General features: G+C 37.0%; 1 protein-coding gene across 12 annotated transcripts in view; it reads right to left on the bottom strand.

Annotated features, from left to right (window-relative positions):
• Positions 1 to 716: 716 nt before the first annotated feature.
• HELZ (helicase with zinc finger) overlaps positions 717 to 21,070 on the bottom strand; it is a 178,623-nt gene continuing 158,269 nt past the window's right edge. For 10 of the 12 annotated variants that reach the window (XM_077972575.1, XM_077972570.1, XM_077972567.1 and 7 more), the window contains 2 exons: positions 16,472 to 16,724; positions 7,487 to 8,857 (listed from right to left, as the gene is read on the bottom strand). In XM_077972575.1, the coding sequence (XP_077828701.1) occupies positions 8,523 to 8,857; positions 16,472 to 16,724 (588 nt within the window). In that variant the 3' untranslated portion in view covers positions 7,487 to 8,522. Of the gene's footprint in view, positions 8,858 to 16,471; positions 16,725 to 21,070 lie in introns of all 12 variants that reach the window. The other 2 variants (XM_015120168.3, XM_015120164.3) reach the window with 1 other exon arrangement.

Raw genomic sequence — 21,070 nt, forward strand, 5'->3', positions numbered from 1 at the left:
CCATCTACTTACATTTACAAACTTGAAGCACAGTATATTCCAGCTAGATTTATGGTGCCACATTAATAGGATGTTAAAAATAAAATAGCCAGGGCACACAAAGCCTTCTGTGACCTGCTAATGCTTCTCAAAATCACATCATGGCAGATGCAAAGAATTATTTCCCCAAGAAAAACAAGACGTTGACTTAGGACAATTTTCTGCACAACCAGCAATTTTTTTTGTTTGTTTTGGATTGTTGAATTAATGCTTGTCACACATCACTGTGAAGTACGTGACTATACCTACATAATATATTGCTACAAACTAGGTTTATGAGTTCTCAAATAAATTCCGGGCTGCATTAACAACTAAGTGACGTGTTAAGAGTAATTCAGGATAATTTTCTTAAATTCGTAAGATGTATGTTGAATGACTCTTTGAAAAGGGCTTATTTTCTCACTGACCACTAGAGATCTTTAAACTTTCAGGTAACACTTTTAAGTCTTAAAAGCATTACTGCTGAAGTTTGGGGATTTAAGCCAAGTCACAAATTTCTGGAAAGTAGAATTACAACTTTACAAATTCACACTGAGTTCTCAGTTACATTCGTTTTACCATTTACTATCAGGAATAAAATCAAAGGGCTGTGCTTAACTTCAGTCAGACCTTTGACCTTAAGAGCAGAAGGAAGCAGAGAATTACAGTTCACACATAATAAACACATCTCCAAATTATTAAAAAGGCATTTTATTATAAATACATTTTAGTTGTAGCAGTAAAATACATTTTGTGTTACCATGAATCTTTGAAAACAAAAGAACTTCACTGAGACAATGAGCACACTGTAGGAACTGTAGACCCCAAGTTGAAAACTTGTTCTATGGAACCAAAGTAGCTAACGTAATTCCAAAACTAAGTTAGAAAAGATAAAGACAAAGAAAGAAGAAAATAAAAACCCTAGAGAGTGGCTTTGGGGTTATTTTATGGTACAAAGTCACTTTTCCTTTTAAGGATCAACTCTTTAGGTATTAGAGCCTCTCAGATGAGGTATCATTTACTGCAAAGAAAAAACATTGTTCTAATTTTGCCACAAATTATGCTTATTTAGATGGCTGTATAACTGGTACTTTGAGGAGATGCACCTGACCACCTCAATTCTGTACCGCTTCCCCCAGGAAGACTTCCCAAAATAAGACCCAGTATGAATTTGCTAAGTAACTCATCTATGAAGTTAGCTGAACAAGTTTAGATAAGAACTATATGTATGAAGCATTAAAAAAAAAATCCTGTGTCACTAATAACAGGACCCTTTAATAAAATGCAGAACTCATTATCTTTATAATTTAGAAGAGAAGTATTTTAATCACCATATTTACCTAGGATACAACTACTACATATAGCCAGTACCTTTATGGGGTTTAAAGGATCAGGTCAGATGACTGGCACAGGAATCAGATACAGTACAATGTCATATACATGGATTTATAGGAAGCAGGCATGGTCTGGATTTATGAAAATCCAGGACCCTTCCTCTGTAAAGGGGGAGGCTGAGAGACATTCTCAGCTGCACTGACACTTTGGGACTTCAACCAGGACAAAGAGCCCTCTGACCTACTGAAAGATATAAAGAGGTCTTCGCATACAAGGTATCGTGCAAAGCGAAGTGTAAATAAACCAAAGCTCCCCCTAAGTTGGGACTGCATAAGGAACCTAGGCTGAAAATATAAACAATCCTCTCCGAAGGTTAGCGAGCCTTTTCAGCAGGAAGGACTGTGTCTTAAGAAAACTCCAAAGCTATATATTCTACGACGGTCTTCACGTGTACTTTTACACCTAAGTCATTCTGTATTCTATTACCTTAAAAATAGATTTTTTTTTGTCTTTCTAGTATCTCAGTAAATTCAAAGCCAAACTAAAAACCAGAAGCAGAGCCCAATACCCCCCAAGATGCAGTCCAGATAAAACAGCAACACACAAATTAAAAACTACCCAAAGACCTGACAGGTTTATTATATTATAGGCAGTTTCTTTCTCAAAAATAACGTGCCCATCCATGTGCATCTATGACTTATGAATAATCCATGCTGTGCAGGTGGCAGATCCCCCTAGGCTGTTTTGCAAACACACATAGATTTTTTTTAAAGGTAGCAAAGTGATCAGAGACATTTATTTTCTGCCATATATAACACTTCAGGCTCTCTCTAACACCTGCTGGCATGCCAGAGAATCTAAAATAACTTTGTTAACCTGAGAAACACATAATTTGAAAAACAAATCCTTTGCCCTCACCACCCTCCCCCCGCCAAAAAAATAATAATAACCATAAAAACTAAACATTGGCCGGGCGCGGTGGCTCATGCCTGTAATCCCAGCACTTTGGGAAGCCAAGGCAGGCAAGATCATGAGGTCAAGAGATGGAGACCATCCTGGCCAACATGGTGAAACCCCGTCTCTACTAAAAAATACAAAAATTAGCTGGGTGTGGTGGCGCACACCTGTAGTCCCAACTACTCGGGAGGCTGAGGCAGGAGAATCACTTGAACTCAGGAGGCAGAGGTTGCAGTGAGCCTAGATCACGCCACTGCACTCCAGCCTGGGTGACAGAGCAAGACTCTGTCCCAAAAAACAAAACAAAACAAAACAAAACAAAACTATTATTTAAGGATTATCTGTTGTTTTCGATGCTCCAGGCCACTGCCATCGTAGGACAGGGACTGCTGCACTCAGTGCCTCGATACATGCTAGGTGCATTCTCATGGCATTCTGATGGCTTCTTTCCAGGATTCTCACTTCCATGCATGTGGATCAAGATTGACTCTAAGCACACCAAACAAATGCACAGCTTCTAGACCAATGCCCAGGCACCAGTGTACACAAAAGCAAACTCACCCTAAAACCAAAGAGCTCCTTCACCCTACTGCGGAAGAGCAGTGCAGACCCCAGCAGGGGTGAGAGGGAGGAGGGATGGCGGTCAATCCAAGGGCCTGTCGCTCCATGGAGACCTTTCTCCACAAATGTTCCACTCATGGCACCAGATTTATAAAAATGTCTCCAGAGATCAGTTTTTTACACTGAGTAAATAAATGCATGGTTGAAAAGACATTCAGACTCTGAAGGTCTCTGAGACTTTCAAGCCGTGAGAATCAGACCAGTGATTTTCAAAAGTGTGGTTCCTGGACTGGCAGCATCAGCATCGCCTGGAAACTTGTTGGAAATGCAAATTGACAGGCTCCAGACCAAAATCAGAAATGCTGGGGGTGGATCCAGCTATCTGAATTTTAACAAGACCACAAGGCAATTCTGATACTGGCTAAAGTTTAAGAACCATTGCTCCGTCCTGTTCACAATTCTAAAATCTTAAAACAGGACAGATTTGTAAATAGGACTATATGACTTCTACTCTGTGTTGCAACCTATGTAATTTGCCACCCTTTCCCCTTTACTTCTCAAACATTAAAAAAGTATTAATGAAAACACGTCATAAAATCAAAAATTTCTTAAAAGGTAATATTGATTTCCCCTCCTCTACAGAGTTCTAAGGCAGGCAATCACATGCTAGTATGCAAAGCAAAATACAGAAGAGACCTCATATATGAGGTAGAAACAGTTAAAAAGACTCCCCACGAACATAATGAAAATTTCATAATATTGTTTAATGAACTCATAGAATTATATAAAACTTACTATGCTTTATGCTTAATATCTGTATCAAAATAAAATCTCTCTGTTGAACAAATTGCAAATAAAATCTGGTCTAATACTCTGATAACTGAAACTATATGAATGTCTCTGGGTTTTCTTAACACTCCAGTTTTAGACGCTTTAGACGACCACTGCAGAACTGGGTTTGGAATTTAAACACAGTTCACATTTCTAAGTCTAGATTCCTCTATTAGGTACCTCCCTCCCCAAAATTTTTAGAAACTCCAGTGACTGTTTACTTAAAGTTCACTCCAAAGTAGACATTTTCAATTGGTTCAAAAATTTTAAATGTTACAATTGTTTTAAAATCTCTTGAACCTCATTTTCTAGTTTAAAGTAGTAACAATGTGTTTAATAAGATTCACTCCTTGCAACAATGGTCTTGACATTACTAATTAAACAGGTATGAAAGTAGAAAGTGTGACTTTAGCAGTTTTAAAGTCTCAGCTAATAAATGTCCATCCTCAAGCAGATGGGAAATCTGAGGAGCGTATCATAACGAGCACTTTCAAGACTAACATGCCAGGTACTCTTTCAAGATGGAGATGGTGTCTTTGTAAGTGATTGGCACCACTACGGGATATTTTCAATCAGAAATCATAGTTAGAACATTAGCTATTCTTTCTAATTTCTAGACGGTTTGAATGTGGATCAGATGACAAAGAGTGGAGACAAATCAGATCCATTAAGACATTTATACCTTGAGATTCAGGAAGACATATAGCGTGACAGTAGAAATTAAGGATTTTTCGATGGTAAGCAAGAAATAATGTCTGGTAAATCATAAAAGACAAATTACTACCATTGAGGAGCTGGAGGGAAAAAAACAAAAAACGATGGCTAGCCTACATAACATCTGAAAGCACCAATTTGTATCTTTCAATACATTTAAAGTTTTAACCTTGTATTTTTATAGATTCTTTCTGGGATTCCCTTTTTAACAACAACTCCACTATAAAACAATGCTATAGAAGGTGTCTGTTTTTAAATGAGTATTTCAGCAAGTCTAATTTTCTTAATAACGATAGTTGAAATACTAAAATTTATCTTGAAATTGTTCTTCACACCCTGAACTCTTAACAGAGGTGGCTCGCTGTAGCTAAGGGGGCTAGAGAAATACCTTTTACGTCTGCAGCTTTGCTCTTGACATGAAAAATATTAAACACATAAAATCAACTACACTAGAGCAACACAATACTATATATTAATTATCCCAAAGTTGGGAAATTCAGTTAGCTTTCTCAGCAGCTCCATTGCCTCCATAAAAGAGGAGAGTATTTTCATAAATAGGTCTTAGAAATTGCTATGTTTAATTAGGTAATGCTTATTCAGTGGGAATTCTGCTTATTGTACATAGTCTGCAGTTCTCTGAACTGAAAAGACCAGTTGATGCTTACATCGAACCTAAACTTATTCTAAAATCTGATGATTAAAAAAAAAAAAACCTACACAAAGCAGTTTGTTATTTCACGTGTAAAAAATGACCTGGATAGAAAGCATATCTGTGTGAGGAAAGGAAAATTAAGGTCATGTTAGTTTAAATGGTCAATAATTAACTACTGATTAATCAAAAACAAAGTTCTGCTATAACATTTTGGCAAAGCATATGTCCAAATGACAACCAAAAGCCCCTTTAAAAACACACCAGAAAATATCCATGTTACACGGAATGAGATTCTTCCAATCGTAACAAAATACCATTTTTAGATCATGAAAAGAAATTTTTCAGCATGAAGGCTCTACTTTACAAACTCTATCATCTAAAATACGGTCTTTAAGATCTCAAGTAGCACTGAAATTAAAAAGTGAAACAAAATATCCTGGCAAGAAAAAGAAAACTTCAGAGTGACACAAAGGACAAAGACGTAAAAAGACATTATGTGAATAATTAACCTCACTTAGAAAAAAATGTGTTCTGAAGAAATGGAGGCTGGTAATACTTGGTATTATCTGAGCGCTATCATCAAGTTTTCTGGAAAAAAAAATTTATATACATATATACATATACTATACATATATATGCATATATAAGGGTTGAACCTAGTATATAAATTATGTTTCATAAATCTGATTTATGGGTACTTGCTACTACTACTCAAGTAATACCCAAAGAACATCAGCTGTACTCAGGAGACATGCCTCATTTTGATGGAAACTTGCAATGATTCTTACACAAGACTTGTTCAAAATGTTCTAAGATACTATGTATGCGTAATGAGCAGGTTCTTTAAAGCACGGTTACAAAGATGGCATTATGTAATGCTGAGGAAGAGTAAGCTTGTTATAAGTCAAAATAAGCATTTGACGCAGAATCTAAGAAGAGTATCAGATGGAAGCAACATGAGAATCCTTGACTGGCTATGGAAATGATAAGGAATGAGGAGCACTCATATACTCACAGCAGAGAGGTGGGCCAATAAGTAGCTATTATTTTTAGTTTTTAGAAATAACTGCTTAGAACAAGGATGTCATGACAACTTAACAGACTCCTTATCCAAAGCTTCCATCATCAACATATTTATATAAGGTAATGGGGGTGCATACATGACCCCATGACCCTTAACTAAATATAAATATAAATAATTTAAAAACTGATATTTTTTAAAGATTCAAGTATAGAAAACAGAAAATTAGGCAATAACCTCATGACAAGGGGTCAACTGAAAGCCTTGACTTGACAATTCTGTCTTCATATTATCAGATTGCTTTTGAACACTTTATCTAGCTTGCGTTGTAGTCCTGTGTACTGGGGTGGGGGCCGGGGGGTGGATAATCACTGATGGGAAAATGATAACATCCTCACATCGGGGAGATCTAATTTTCATTCAGACCATGTCTTGAGTTTCGTCATAGACTTAAAAGTACATAGCTACATGGCAAAACTTTTTCTTCTTTTCTTCCTACTAAAGTATGTTGAGTAAAATTTGACATTGCTAAATGTGGTGATCTGACATCATACAGAGAAAGTGTGGTGCTGGAACTTGCTGGCTCAGTTTTCCAACTGTGATTTATACTAACCATTAACACGTCTGCAGTTTACAAGTCTATGTCTGCCACCTTACACGGAGACCCACAGCCTGTAACGCGAAGCCACACACAAATGAACCGCGCTCTTAGCAGAAAGGTAGAGCTGAATAAAAGAGGCACGCGGCGCTTGTCCTGGAGCTTGCTAACCATTAACCAAAGGCACTCTTTTATCCCAAATTGTCTGAGGATTAAAAGGGGCTGTAGCTGGCCAACATAAACTAAACTCCAATCATAGAAGAAATGTCAGTAATTTTTCTTTACCTTTGCCACCTCTCAACCTGGTTTTAAAAAAATGTACTTTGATTATAGGATGGCCTATCAAAAGTGGTCTTCCAAAAACCTGTTTTTGAATGGATCATCAGGAAGATTGGGTTCACTTGAAAGGTTTCCCAGCCTCGTCTTATTATTTTTTAAAAGTTTATACTGTAGTTTCAAGATACCTCTGAAATATAAAAGTAGTATTACTAGGTCAGGAAAATAAGGACATATATTGCTTTAAATGTGTGACAAGACCAAAAGTTTCAAGAGGGTAAACATTTTCCTTTGGATTTTACCAAAATTCATTCAAAGCAATTTTTAGATGGTAGAATATTTAAGATGGCTTATTAAATTTTATATTGTGTACAAGTTCAATAGGAGAATTTTAGAAGAATTGAAAGACATGAAAAACAAGGGTAGTTTTCTGCCCCAGATTCTGATGAATTTTGATACATTTTTGACAAACATTATATTTCTTCTTTAATGGTCTTCCTCAAACAAGACAGCTAGCAAAATATTTGAATTGCCACATATAATGTCACATTTTAATGTAAACATCAAATAAGGTACCAAAATTTTTACTGGAGGGAAAAAAACCCAAACCTTAAAGCGGCACAATTCTTTATACCACTGGAGAAGAGGGAAGCCAGGTTACAAACATTTACACATGCATAGTGAGAAAAAAAGAATTGTACTAAATTCACGCATTTTTAAAATAGTTATCAAGTCTACTAAGCACCAACAATCCTAAAAATTTTTCAGCTTCTTGATTTGTTTAAAAAAAAAAAAAACACACTATCAAATTAACATTAAAAACAAGCTTGAAGTGTAGCTTGTCCAAAAAATAACTAAGTATGCCAACGTTTTTTTCACATTTCAAAAAACAGTGGCATACAAAATATGCCTGCAAAAAGAATGCCTTTAACTCTATCCTATGGTGGATGGAGATTACAACAACACATCATACATAGTCTAAAACTATAAAAGTTTTAGAACGCAGCATCGTGTCACAAAAAAAAAAAAAAAAAAAAAAGGCTGATAAAGTACTTAGAAGATGCTGCCCCTTTATTTTAAAAAAAATTTAAATGAATTTAAGCAAAAATAACATACATTTGTACATCAACTGGCCATTTCTGGTACAGAAACCCAGCATATGGTAATATATTGAATAAATGTAAATGCTACTTACAATTTTTTTTTCTTTTTAAATACATTTTAGACAAACTTTTTTTTCTTTTTTTTTTTTTTTTTAATAGTTGCACAATTAACCTCTTGGCTGCTAGCTTGATGCAAACATGTAACAATACACAAATTTAAAAATTTGTTTTTATTCTACATAAAAGCTGTCAAAGTTTTGACACATCAAAAATGCAAAATAATGGAATATACTTTAAAAAAATTAGTTGCAAGTCTAGCAGCAAAGCAATTAAGTGAGAACATATTTAATATTAAAACAAAGGGAACTGTGCATCTATAGATGAAGTCCAACTACCTTAATTCTACTGATACAAACAGAAATTAAAACATTCTCCCTTGAGGGGAAAAAAAAGTGATTATTTAAAATATGAGTAAAAGCCATTGCTGCCAGATGAGCTTCCCAGGCTCAGTTCCTGGAAGAGAGACAGAGGGTCGCTACTCTTCTTGGCCTGCTCAGGAGGGGGCCTGGGCTTTGGAGGGGCCCGCAGAGCGCTGGCATAGGACATGGCAGGCTTGCCCCCTGCAGAGCTCTGGGGGCTACTGCTATTGGCTGACTCCGCGATCTGCTTGTTGGGCATAAGGGGTGGAAACTGGCCGAGATGCTGCAGCACACTGTAGTTGAAGGAACTGGACACCTCGAGGTTCTCCGACTTCAGTTGATCCTCAGGGGGTTTGACAGTCTTGGGTGGCGCTAAAAGCAGAGAACAGTGACACTGATTTAAGGATGAGCCCAGCAATGTTCATGTGCCTCATTCACTCAGTGTGTCAGAACTGGCTCTCATCTCCAGGAACACGGGGACAGTATAGCCACAAGGACAGACACCTTCTGCCACAGAATGCTGAAATCACAACACATCCAACCAAACGTCTCTATCTTATAGACACATAAAACAGCCATGAGAAGTGGAATAGCTAACATATAAAAACTAAAGTTCAAATCTGAAGGCTTGCTGAAAAATAAAGTAGTTTGTGTAACTGTACACTTTGATATTTATTCTAGTAACTGCTCATAGTTTGTAAACAGGCACATGCTCTCTCTTAAATAAAAAGGAGCTGCATACCCAGACTCCTGGTCAAAACAGCTTTTATTACTGAGCTAAGTAACAGTGCCATGGGATTCCATTTGTTTACAATGCTACCCTTCCTTGTATTATATACTGAGTAACATGGAATAAGGTGTGTGGGGGGGGACTGTAAATGACTTCACATTTCCTATAATCTGCCTGACTTTCAAGGTTCCTTAAAATTTGACTCCATCCTTCCTAACCAATTTTATTGCTCACTAAACCCATAGCTTGCTTTCAAATAAATGCTTTTCTCTTCAATCTTTTAAAACTTTATATAACATTTTACTGGATTATAAACAATACAAATTCACTGAGGACAATTTGAAAATTTCAGAAAAGTTCAAAGAAGAAAGTAAGTCATTCATACTTCTGAATACCGAGATAGGCCTTAAGTTGTTGTTTTATTTTTCCCTAAGTACTGGATTTACAGTATTTCATAACTTACTTAGGTAATGTCTCATTTTTAGAAATTTTCATTATCGCCAATTTTTCCCTTCTCTGGACTGTGATGTTCCAGGTAAATATTTCTAAATATTCATGGCTACTTCCTCAGGATAAATGCCTAGGTGTACAATGGGATGTACGAGCTATACGAATTCATGTATTTCACAGCTGTTTCCTAGGATAAATCCCTAGGTGTCCAAAGCTTCTAACAACTGTGGCCAAACTGCTCCGCAGGAAGATGCTGCCCATGTGTACTCAGCCAGTCATGCCTGTCCACTGCCATACCCCATCACAACACTGGCATTATGACTGTTTAAAACCTTAGCCTATTTTATTAAGCAAATAATTATCTTGTTGTGGTTACAGTTTGCATTTCCTTGATAGTTGGTGTGTAGGAACAGTTTTTCCCTGTTTATTACCTATTTGCAGACTATCTTTGTCCATTATTCTATTGGACATACTATTCTATTGTTTTTTCCTATTATTTTGTAGGCACTTTTTACGTATGAAGAATACTATTCTTTTGTCACATGTTGCAAATATTTTTACCTGTTTCGTGATTTCCCTTTTAATGTTATTTATAATGCTTCCACTTTGTCAACAAAATGTTTTAGATTTTACTAAGCAAATCCATGAACTAGTGCAAAGTCAGGTAAATATTTACATCTTTTTGTGAATCTTTAAGGGTTTCCTGTTTCAAATTAAAATTTTATAATCTATCTGCAATTTATTTTGTTATGTGGCATTAGGTAAAGATATAACTGTTCATTTATTTTTCCCTTGAATAATTAATTAAATAATCATTTACTGAATAATCCATCCCTTCTATGCTGGTCATACTTCTATTATTACTAAATTCTTTTGTGCATTGAAATCTGTATCTGGGCTTTCTAGTCTTCATGTTCCACTGAACCGTGTTTCTATTCCTGTGTCAGTATTTTTTAAGTTTTTTGTGACCCTATAATAAATTACGTTCTCTGCTCTTTGAAGTCTTCCTTATTTTCCACCTCTACGTCTTTTCAAATAAATTCTGGATATTCTCACAGACCTTCCATTTAATTAAACAGTCAGGTGAGCCATGGTCAGTGTGCTTTTCCTGCTTTCTCACAGGTTGCTTCTCATATCTGGAATTTGCCCATTTACCCATCCAAAACCTTAAACTGCCATCTCAATCCAATAAATATTTATTGAGCACTTACTATGTATTCACTGCTGTGCTATACCCATAAAAGTATACAGTTGGTTAGAGCAGCCCTTCAAAAACTTATCATTTTATTGTGGAAATAAGATAGAAACCCATGGCAAGGCTAAATAACAATAGAAGTGGAACAATGAATGCTGATAGGTCCTAAGGGAGTTCTGGGAGAGCCAGGAGGGAATCTACACAGGGAAGATGAAACTGGGGATGAGTCCTGAAGGATTTAAACAGGTGGGGAAAGACTAGGAGGGCATAGGAGAGACTAGTAACAATCTCTTGGTTTCCGTGCTTTCCCTGCTTCCTTTTAGGTACAGAAACCCCACCCACTACACTAAGCTTAAACTGGACACGTGGTTGCTCATCTAGTGACTACATTTCCCAGCTTCTCTTGCAGCTGAGTATGGCCAAGTAACTAAATTTGGCTTAATTAGATATGAGCAAAAGTGTGCATGCAATTTCTGTGTCATCTCTAGCTTGAAGATAAGCCACTTGCCTTGAAACATTTTCATGGCAGAAACCTAGCTTTGACTACGCAAACAAAGACAAGCCTTTAGAGGACAGTGGGACACAGTAGAAGGATATTGGGCCCTTCAATGACTTTGTGAAGCAAAGCTACTCAGATAGTGTGAACCAGCCAATTAGGTGAAAGAAAAATAAGTTTCTATCTTATTTAAGGCACTGTACTTTGGGGTCTCTTTGGGACAACGACTTAGCCTTTACCCTAACTGATACAGGTAGGAAAGGACAAAAATGGGAAGCATTTCCTCATTAGTCTCCTCTGAACGTAGTAAAAGGTTAATATTAGACAACAGAGGGCGATAACAGAGAGGTTAGTTCCTCTTGTACAAAGTTTTCTCCCAACTACTCCACCATCTTTAAGGGTACAGTGTCTATACTGCACATTTAGCACTTAGTTTTATGCCATTTAATATTGATTGTTATTGCTTTATGTATGTTAATCTTATTTCCCAAACTAGATAGCTCCTTGAGGGAGAGGACCATGCCATCTTTTTCACTGAGCTCTGTGAGTATGGCACTCTGCTTCTTGATGGCCCTGTGGTTAGCGGGCCACAGAGACTGTCTCTTCCTTCCTTGTGTTCATGTCAGGAAGAAAGTGTCCCACTGGAACATACTTGATTCATATGGGGCTGGATTTCTTTTCCCAGAAATTTCAGTATGTGTATGTGAGGTGGGGGCGGGGGGGGGTGTGGGGGCGTGGGTGCAGACAGAGAGGTAAAGTGAGACCTTTAGCTAGATTACTTAAAACACACAGAAGAGTACAGTGATCAGAAGACCAATTCACAGAAAAGCAGGACAAAGGAACAGGTACACAGAGAAAGCCATAGGCCTGGAGGGAGATGCTGAGACCATCACATGGCGTGGCTATTTACCATGGGCCAGGCACTTTGTGCTATGCACCTTCCGTGGTTTAAACACAGTGGCCAGAAAATTATCCAGCTCCCCTCATCAACCCAGCTGGCCTCCCTGGACCTTATTTCCAGTAAAACTATTTTTACCTGAGCTACTTTGGGTTGGTTTCTGTTTCTTGCAATCAGATGTAGCTTAAGACAATCATCAAATAGAATGAACTCAGATATTTGATCTTCAAATATTTAGCGAGGTACCTCTATCCTTGAGTTCAAAATAAGTAAAAAACTGAAACCACAAGAAATCCCACTAATATTTCTTTTTAAAACTCAAACCACAATGGTTCATTTCCTCTAAAACACACTAGTGACACCTGATGGAAGCTACTTTACACTCAGTATGACAAAGTTTCAAAAGCATGTTAACATCAGCAATACAGCTGTCCAATATAACATAAAACTAGAATTCAGAGGTTAAGGTGAAAATATTTCACGTTTTAGCTTGAGTATTTTCTTTATTCAATATGTTAATTTTATAGTACTATTTTAAAATTTTAAAAATTCATAATATTGTTCAAAATGATTTTAAAGCATTTAACATCTTTCTAGTATATTTACCACTTTTCCCTCTAAATGTCACTGATTTTGTGAATTAAACAACTGCTTTCAAGAACAATTTAACAAATATTTCAATATAAAAATGTTCTTTGCTGTCTAAAATAATATATAAAATAAACATGGCTTTGGTTGTTCAAGAACTTACTATTTTTATTTACTTTATTAAGACTTATTTAACAATGTTCTCTGTTCCATAGCAATGTAATTAGTTTTAACTGTTTTTTTTTGTTTGTTTGTTTTGTCTTTTTTGAGACGGAGTCTTGCTCTGTTGCCCAGGCTGGAGGGCAGTGGTGTGATCTCGGCTCACTGCAACCACCGCCTCCCGGGTTCAAGTGATTCTCCTGCCTCAGCCCCCAAGTAGCTGGGATTACAGGCACGCATCACCACAACTGGCTAATTTTTGTATTTTTAGCAGAGATGGAGTTTCACCATGTTGGCCAAGCTGGTCTTGAACTCCTGACCTCAGGTGTTCTACTTGCCTTGGCCTCCCAAAGTGCTGGGATTACAACTGTGAGCCACCATGTCCAGCCTAGTTTTAAATTTTTTCAATTAAATAAATACTTAGAAAATAATATTTTAGAAGCAGTTTAACTTAATGCCTACATCCTTGTCTAACCATGAATACAAGATCGCTACTAATTAATCATGTATATATTCCCAATAAGAGAAAACATTCTCTGAGACTATGAATTTCACTAGTCTTACAACGAATATTTTTCAAAATACACATCTCAGCTGGGCGCGGTGGCTCACGCCTGTAATCCCAGCACTTTGGGAGGCTGAGGCGGACAGATCACGAAGTCAGCAGTTCTAGACCAGCCTGGCCAACATGGCGAAATCCAGTCTCTACTAAAAATATAAAAATTAGGCAGGCGCCTGTAATCCCAGCTACTCAGGAGGCTGAGGCAGGAGAATTGCTTGAACCCAGGAGGCAGAGGCTGCAGTCAGCCGAGATGGTGCCATTGCACTCCAGCCTGGGTGTCAAGAGCAAGACTCCATCTCAAAAACAAAACAAAACAAAACAAAAAACACATCTCTACTCTAAAATTTTCATCCCATGCATTAAAAGAAAATGTCTGCTAAAGTATGTCTTGTCACCAGGTAAGTGAACAGAAACCAAACATACCTGTGTTGGAGGAGCGACTCCCCACCCTCTGCAATGCAACTGGGTCACCCCCTTAATTGCACAGAATCTAGTTTCATTATCTCCTTTCTTCACAAGCATTTACTAAGAGCCTAAAGTGCATTCAGTGTTAAAATGGGAAATTCAAAGTTTAAAAAGGCCAAAGATGGAGTTTCTATTTTAGGCTTACAGCTTAATTGTAAACTGATATCCATATCAAACACAATGATCTTTTTAAAATTTCAAACCAATATAATATAAATGGTTTTCTTCAAGCTCAAGAAATAAATTTCTAACTTCAGTAAGAAGTCTCTCTCATGTAATTATCTTATGTCTGATACCACTACTACAATTCTCTAAAAATAAAAAATTGATAAACAAGAAGTTGTGCTTCAGGACACTCATGATTTGAATTAATTTTTTAATGCCTAACTAAGTGATACTTTCAATTTAAAAATACCACAGTACGTCTCCAAGCAATGAAGAAAATAATGACTTCATATTTGCAGAAATGATACCATAAATGACATGAGCATTTGCTCAGGAACTTTCTACCTTATCAGCTTGGGTCAGCTTTTTATTAATTTTGGCCAAAAGCTATCCTAAAACTTAGGTTAAAAAAAAAACAGAAAGAAAAAGAAGAGAAATGATGTTATCTTTAAAAAAATTATAATAACCAAAAAAGTAACAAATTATCATCACTGATTTGTAATGTAGATGTTTGCCAGGAAATTCAAATATAACATGAGTGTATTTATACCAGTGTATTTATACTATTTATGCTTTGAAAGTGACAAAGCAGGCTCACACCTGTAATCCCAGATCTTCGGGAGGCCAAGGCAGGTGGATCACTTGAGGTCAGCCTGGCCAACATGGTGAAGTCCCGCCTCTACTAAAAATACAAAAATTAGCTGGGCATGGTGGTGCGTGCCTACAATCTCAGCTACTTGGGAGGCTGAGCCAGGAGAATCACTTGAGCCCGGATGGCGGAGGTTGCAGTGAGCTGAGAATGCGCCACTGCACTCCAGCCAGGGTGACAGAGTGAGACTCTGTCTCACAAACAAACAAAAAAGTGACAAAACAACCAGGCACAGTGGCTCATGCCTGTAATCCCAGCACTTTGGGAGGCCAAGGTGGGCAGATCGCTTGAGTTCAGGAGTTTGAGACCAGCCTGGGAAACACAGCGAAACCCCATTTCTACAAAAATAAACACAAAAATTAGCCAGGCATAGTGGCACATGCCTATAGTCTCAGCTACTTGGGAGGCTGAGGCAGGAGGATCGTTTGAGCCTGGGGTGTGGAGGTTGCAGTGAGCCGAGATTGCACTACTGCAATCCACCCTGGGCGACAGAGTGAGACCCTATCTCAAAAACAACAACAACAAAAGACAAAGCAACCCGAGTCAAAATACAGCAGTTTACTCCTAACAGGTACTAACAAATGTCTAAAGATTAAAATGGGCTGGGCGCGGTGGCTCAAGCCTGTAATCCCAGCACTTTGGGAGGCCGAGACGGGCGGATCACGAGGTCAGGAGATCAAGACCATCCTGGCTAACACGGTGAAACCCCGTCTCTACTAAAAAATACAAAAAAACTAGCCGGGCGAGGTGGCAGGCGCCTGTAGTCCCAGCTACTCGGGAGGCTGAGGCAGGAGAATGGTGTAAACTCGGGAGGCGGAGCTTGCAGTGAGCTGAGATCCGGCCACTGCACTCCAGCTTGGGCGACAGAGCGAGACTCCGTCTCAAAAAAAAAAAAAAAAAAAAAAAAAAGATTAAAATGGCAATGTCTTTTGCCAGGAAATAAAAGCAAAAGCTTTAAAAAAATTTTTTTTTCTCTACCACATCTATTGTTCTAAAAATATGCTTGCATGGCACATATTCAAAAATGAGCCAGTTATGGAAACAATAGATTCACATTCTAAAGATGAACAAAATTTGTTTCAAATAAAAAATTGATGCTACTGGGCAAAAATTCACCACACAAAGATCTCACACTTGTTCACAAAGATCAACGTCTACAGCATACAAAGAGAAGGAATTAGAGAATTCAAGCAATATAATTAGTTTCTTTATATTCAATATAAAAAAGAGAACAGAGGAAAGATCAAAGTGCGTTCATCTTTAAGGCTAAAGAGGAAGACTCTAGATTTTCCATCAGACAGTACAAGTTTAGAGTGTCTTATCCATTCCAATCTCTTTCTATGCCTTTTTTGTTCTTTAGCCATGAAGTTCTACAGTTTATCAGAATAAAGGAATAAACACAGGATTCCTAAATCTCAAAATGTTAGACTTTACTGGTCTCTCTCGTGGCCAAACTCTATTATATAGCAAATTGTCAACACTTTACTGACAACAAATCCTTGAAAACATATTAATCTAACCAACTCCCACTTGCCCCCCTCAGCCCTGAAGGAAAAAAAAAACAAAAATTCCACAGATATCCGGGAGCTGAGAAGTAGAGATTAGTTTTAGCCACCAACTCTGTCTTACCTATCAACTCTCTGGGCTGAGCTGTCCTGCTGGATCCATTGCACGGAATGTTCTGATAAGGAGTAGATGAGGTGGTGTTTACCCAGGACTCCGGGGATGAAAAGTTGAAAGAAGATTGATTACTGTGGTCCTGAAGCTCTTTACACTGAGCCAGACTGTCTTGAGGAGTGCTTACTTCTTCAGAACAAGGTTGAACTGAGCTAGATGAGATTCTTCTTTGGTACAAGGGCCGACCAGGTCCTCTGGGCTCATACTACACAAAGAAAAATAACATTTCATAAATCAGTGCACCTTGTGCCATAGTCCTCTCTCTCTTCGCTCCATAGCAATCTCACTATATAAAGTAAAAATTCTCAAGAATACTCTGTGACTGTGAAACCCTCCCTCCACCCTACTTCCACCAAAAAGAAAAAGGGTCGGGGAGGGGGCAGGCTAGGCTCTGGACATGGTGTCAGAAGACCTGGGCTCAAAACTCAGTTCTGTTCCTCACTGCATAGTCCTGACAATACATGTCTGATTTCTGATTCTGTTTTCTTATCTGTAGAATATGGGAACTGAAGTAGTTATTTTCAGTTCTAAAATTCTATTGACATTTTAAATAGTAGATTAAGAAAAAGCATGAAGGCGCAAATCCGATCAAAATTAAATGGGTAAAGTATAGTCGATTGAGTCATGGCCCTCTTGAGCAGAGTCATCTATTCTAGACTTATCTCTTGGGTCCTTCCTTTATAACATCACAATTTGTTTTTCTTTAGACCTGAGGGCAAGATGTGATTCCTCCTGTCCAACATAAGTACTCTTGACTAGACTCCACTGCATTTCTTTTAGTCAAACTTCAAAGGACACAGAATACTCATTCATTTATTCAAAAAAATATTTTATATGTTTGAAACCGAATTAACTTACTCAGTATATTTTCTCCTCCCTAAACGCCCTGTATTTGCACAAGCCAAATTCCTTTAACCCTTCCAACAAGATCTATGTGGCAGCCATGTCAAAATTTTTTTATAGTTACCCAAGTGCTGTTCAATTTGTTCTTGCCAGATTCTTGTGATCAATATTCAGAGTCAATTCTAACGGCAAGGCAGTGTACAGCAGTGGTTAGGTACCCGTCTCCATCTAAAGCCAGACTGTCTGTGTTAGACTTCAGACTCCGACTTTTATTGGCAGTGTCACCTTGGGCAATTGATTTAACTTCTTTGTAACATGAATTACCCACAGTCCCCACATCTTGGGATTGTTGGGAGAATTAAATAAGGATGCATAGCATTTACAACAGTTCTTGGCACACAGGAAGGGTTCATTGCTATATAATTATTTTAAATATATAAAGATAAAATTCCATGTTCAGTCTCAAATGACAGAATGGGATTGGTGTTTTATTGCCCCTTTCTTTTTCCTCTTTTCTTTTTTGGATAGCAAATAATAAATTTGCTGTTCAGTCTGCAGTCAATTATGACTCTCAGAAACTGTACTTTCACCACTGTTGTTAGCAATAATTGAAAATCAGGAACTGGAGGTTGGATTAAAAAGAAGGCAGAGAGATGAACTGGCACAGCAATAACAGGATGGCTTCTGGAAATATAAAATAGCACAAGCAGACACTATCAAGCCAATTAAATGTGAAAATTGTGGGGGTAAGCACTGAGAGTATTAAGTCAAAGTAGATGGAACCACTAGGATACAAACTAGGGAAGAAAATGGGTCTGGACTGGCTGCCCTTGTGCAGAGAGGCAGGAAAGTGGGGAGGAGAACACTTCTCTCACTATTAAGTTTTGAGGGCCTCCATTTCCAAAGTCTTAGCTATTGAATGGAGGAAGGCAAGAGGTAGTGCTGCCATCTAATTAATTTCTTTTTTCATGAAATTTTATAGATCTGTTTCTAAGCATAGTATCTCAATTCATGTTTAATTTTACTCTGCTTTAAAGGCAATTGTTTTCAATGGTCAAATCATTATGAATTTGATTTTGTTTTCTAGAATATTAACCATCCAAATTAATTTAGTGTCGACTAGGAATGTAATCAGCACATTTGAAATTTCTTTGTCTAAGGCATTAAATTACGGTAGTGAGTGGAATAAGTAACCTTTCTAAACTGCACGGTGTGCTCTATGCCTGACAACCCTGGATCACAATGGCTGTGCAGTGCGTCTTTTTTTTTTTTTTTTTTTAATTGAGGTTTGTAATGAAGACAATTAGCTCTTAAAGTTGAAATGTAGTATTTCTTTTTATGACTATCCTCTGAGTGTTTAGTCACAATCTTCAGGGGATTACCTTCTAAAGTTTTCATATGTGAATACCAAAGTACAAAACTAACGTTGGGTATGGGCTCAGAAAGAGCAGGTTATGATAACCAAGTCTCCTGGTGACATAGAACACTCAATATACTCTCGTGAATTTCACGCGTTAACTTTATAAGCCCCTTTTCATTAAATAATGGACATACACAAACCAGCAGTATAAACAAAAACCTTTTTACAATGAATAGACATATGAACCAGAAAGCTTAAAGGAAGAAAACTAAAACTCAGAAAGAAATGGAAGGCTGATATAAGAGACAATACGCAATTAAACTTTATAGAAAATGTGTATCATTTGTATCTTCCAAACTGAAATCCAAAGTAATCACTCAGTTGACATGCACAGCAGGCTCCAGTGAAGTACTGTATAACTTATCTATAGCTATTGACAGAGATAAATGTGTAGATAAAATATGAAATTCAATTTCAAATTATGTTACGAATATGATCAATTTTTAATGTCAGAAAAGCAAAGCTGAAACTGGAAAAATTTTTAATGCTTTTCAAATTAGATATATTGGAGATTATATATATATATATATGAGAGACAGATTGATTGATTTTTGTGTGTTGACCTTGTATCTTGTGACCTTGCTAAATTCACATTAGTTACAGGAATCTCCCAAGGAATTGGGAGATTCTTCGGGCTTTTTCTATACTGACAACCATGTCATCTGTGAATGGAGACAGCTTCATTTCTTCCTTCCCAATCCCTAATGCCATTTATTTTCTTGCCTTATTGCGGGGGCTAAGACTTTCAGCACAGTGTTGAAGAGGAATGTTGAGAGCAAATGTCTTGCTTTATTCCTAATCTTAGAAGCATTAAATCTCTCACTATTAAGTATGATGGTAGCTGCAGGATTGTTATAGATGCCCTTTAACAGGGTGAAGAAGTTCCTTTCCATTTCTAGTTCACCAAGAGTTTCATCATCAGTGGACAGTGCATTCTGTCAAATGCATGTGGTTTCTCTCCTATGTCTACTGATATGATTGTGTGATTTTTCTCTTTAGATTGTTAGTATGGTGTATTACATTAATTTATTTTCAAATACCACGCCAGACTTGCATTCTAGAAATAAGCCCCCCATGGTCATAGTACATTATTCTTTTCATATATTGCTAAATTCAAATGGCTAATGTCTTGCTGAGGATGCTTACATTGATATTCATGGAAGTGGATCTGTGGTTTTCTCTTTTTGTACTGCCTTTATCTAGTTTTGGTATCAGAGTAATGCTGGCCATACACAATAAATCGAGAAGTGTTCTATTCTCTGGAAAAGATTGTGTAAGTTGGTGGTTTTCTTCTTCATATTTTTGGAGGAATTCCATGCTAAAACCATTTGGGCCTAGAGATGTCTTTTTTGGAAGGTTTTAATTACAAATTCAATTTCTTTAACAGTTACAAGACTATCCATATGCCATCCATTTCATCTTCGGGGAGGTTTTAAGGAAGTGGTTCATTTTATATACGTTGCTGAATGTATGTGCACAGAGTTGTTTGTAGTGCTCCCTTATTACCATCCTTTCAATGTCTACTGGGTCTGTAGTGACCCAGTCTCCTTCCTAATATAGGTAGTTTGCATCCTCTTTTTGTCTTCGTCAATCTTGCTAAAGGTTTATCAATTTTACTAATCTTTCTGAAAAACTAACTAGGTTTTACCGATTTTCCTTTATTGCTTTTCTGTTTTGAATTGTATTAAATTCTGTTCTCATCTTTGAAATTCCCTTCCCTCTTCTTGATTTGAATGTATTTTGCTCTTCTTTTTCTAATTTCTTGGGGTAAAAGTTTTGATTACTGATCTGAGATCTTACTTCTTTTCTAATATAAGCTTTTATTAAATTCTAATATAAGCTACAAATTTAAATTCTAATATAAGCTATAAATTTCCCTCTGACACAGCTTGAGCTGCATCACACAAATTAGGACAGGCTGTATTTCCATTTTCACTCAATGTAAAACATTTCTAATATTTCTAATAAAGAAGCTTCCTTTGGTCAAAGATAGGGGACAAGGTGTCAAAATGTATGACTACAATAAAGTAAAAACTCAAATACATAATGATATCAAATAATAATATTCAAAGTGCAAAAAGAAGGGGAAAAAAAAGCCTCAATGATCATCCTGAGGCCTAAGGCCTCAATTCATTACTCTGAAAATTGACTAATAAAGGGCAAGGATTAAACATTTATCCTGCCCTTTCTATATAGACTATATTTTAGGTAGTAATTAAATATTCAATGAGGAAAAGTTCTCCTTTATAAAAGAAAAATAAATAAAAAAGAAATTCAAGGAAGTTTTA

This window comes from Macaca mulatta, chromosome 16 (genome assembly GCF_049350105.2).
Source record: "Macaca mulatta isolate MMU2019108-1 chromosome 16, T2T-MMU8v2.0, whole genome shotgun sequence".
Taxonomy (NCBI): Eukaryota; Metazoa; Chordata; class Mammalia; order Primates; family Cercopithecidae; genus Macaca; species Macaca mulatta.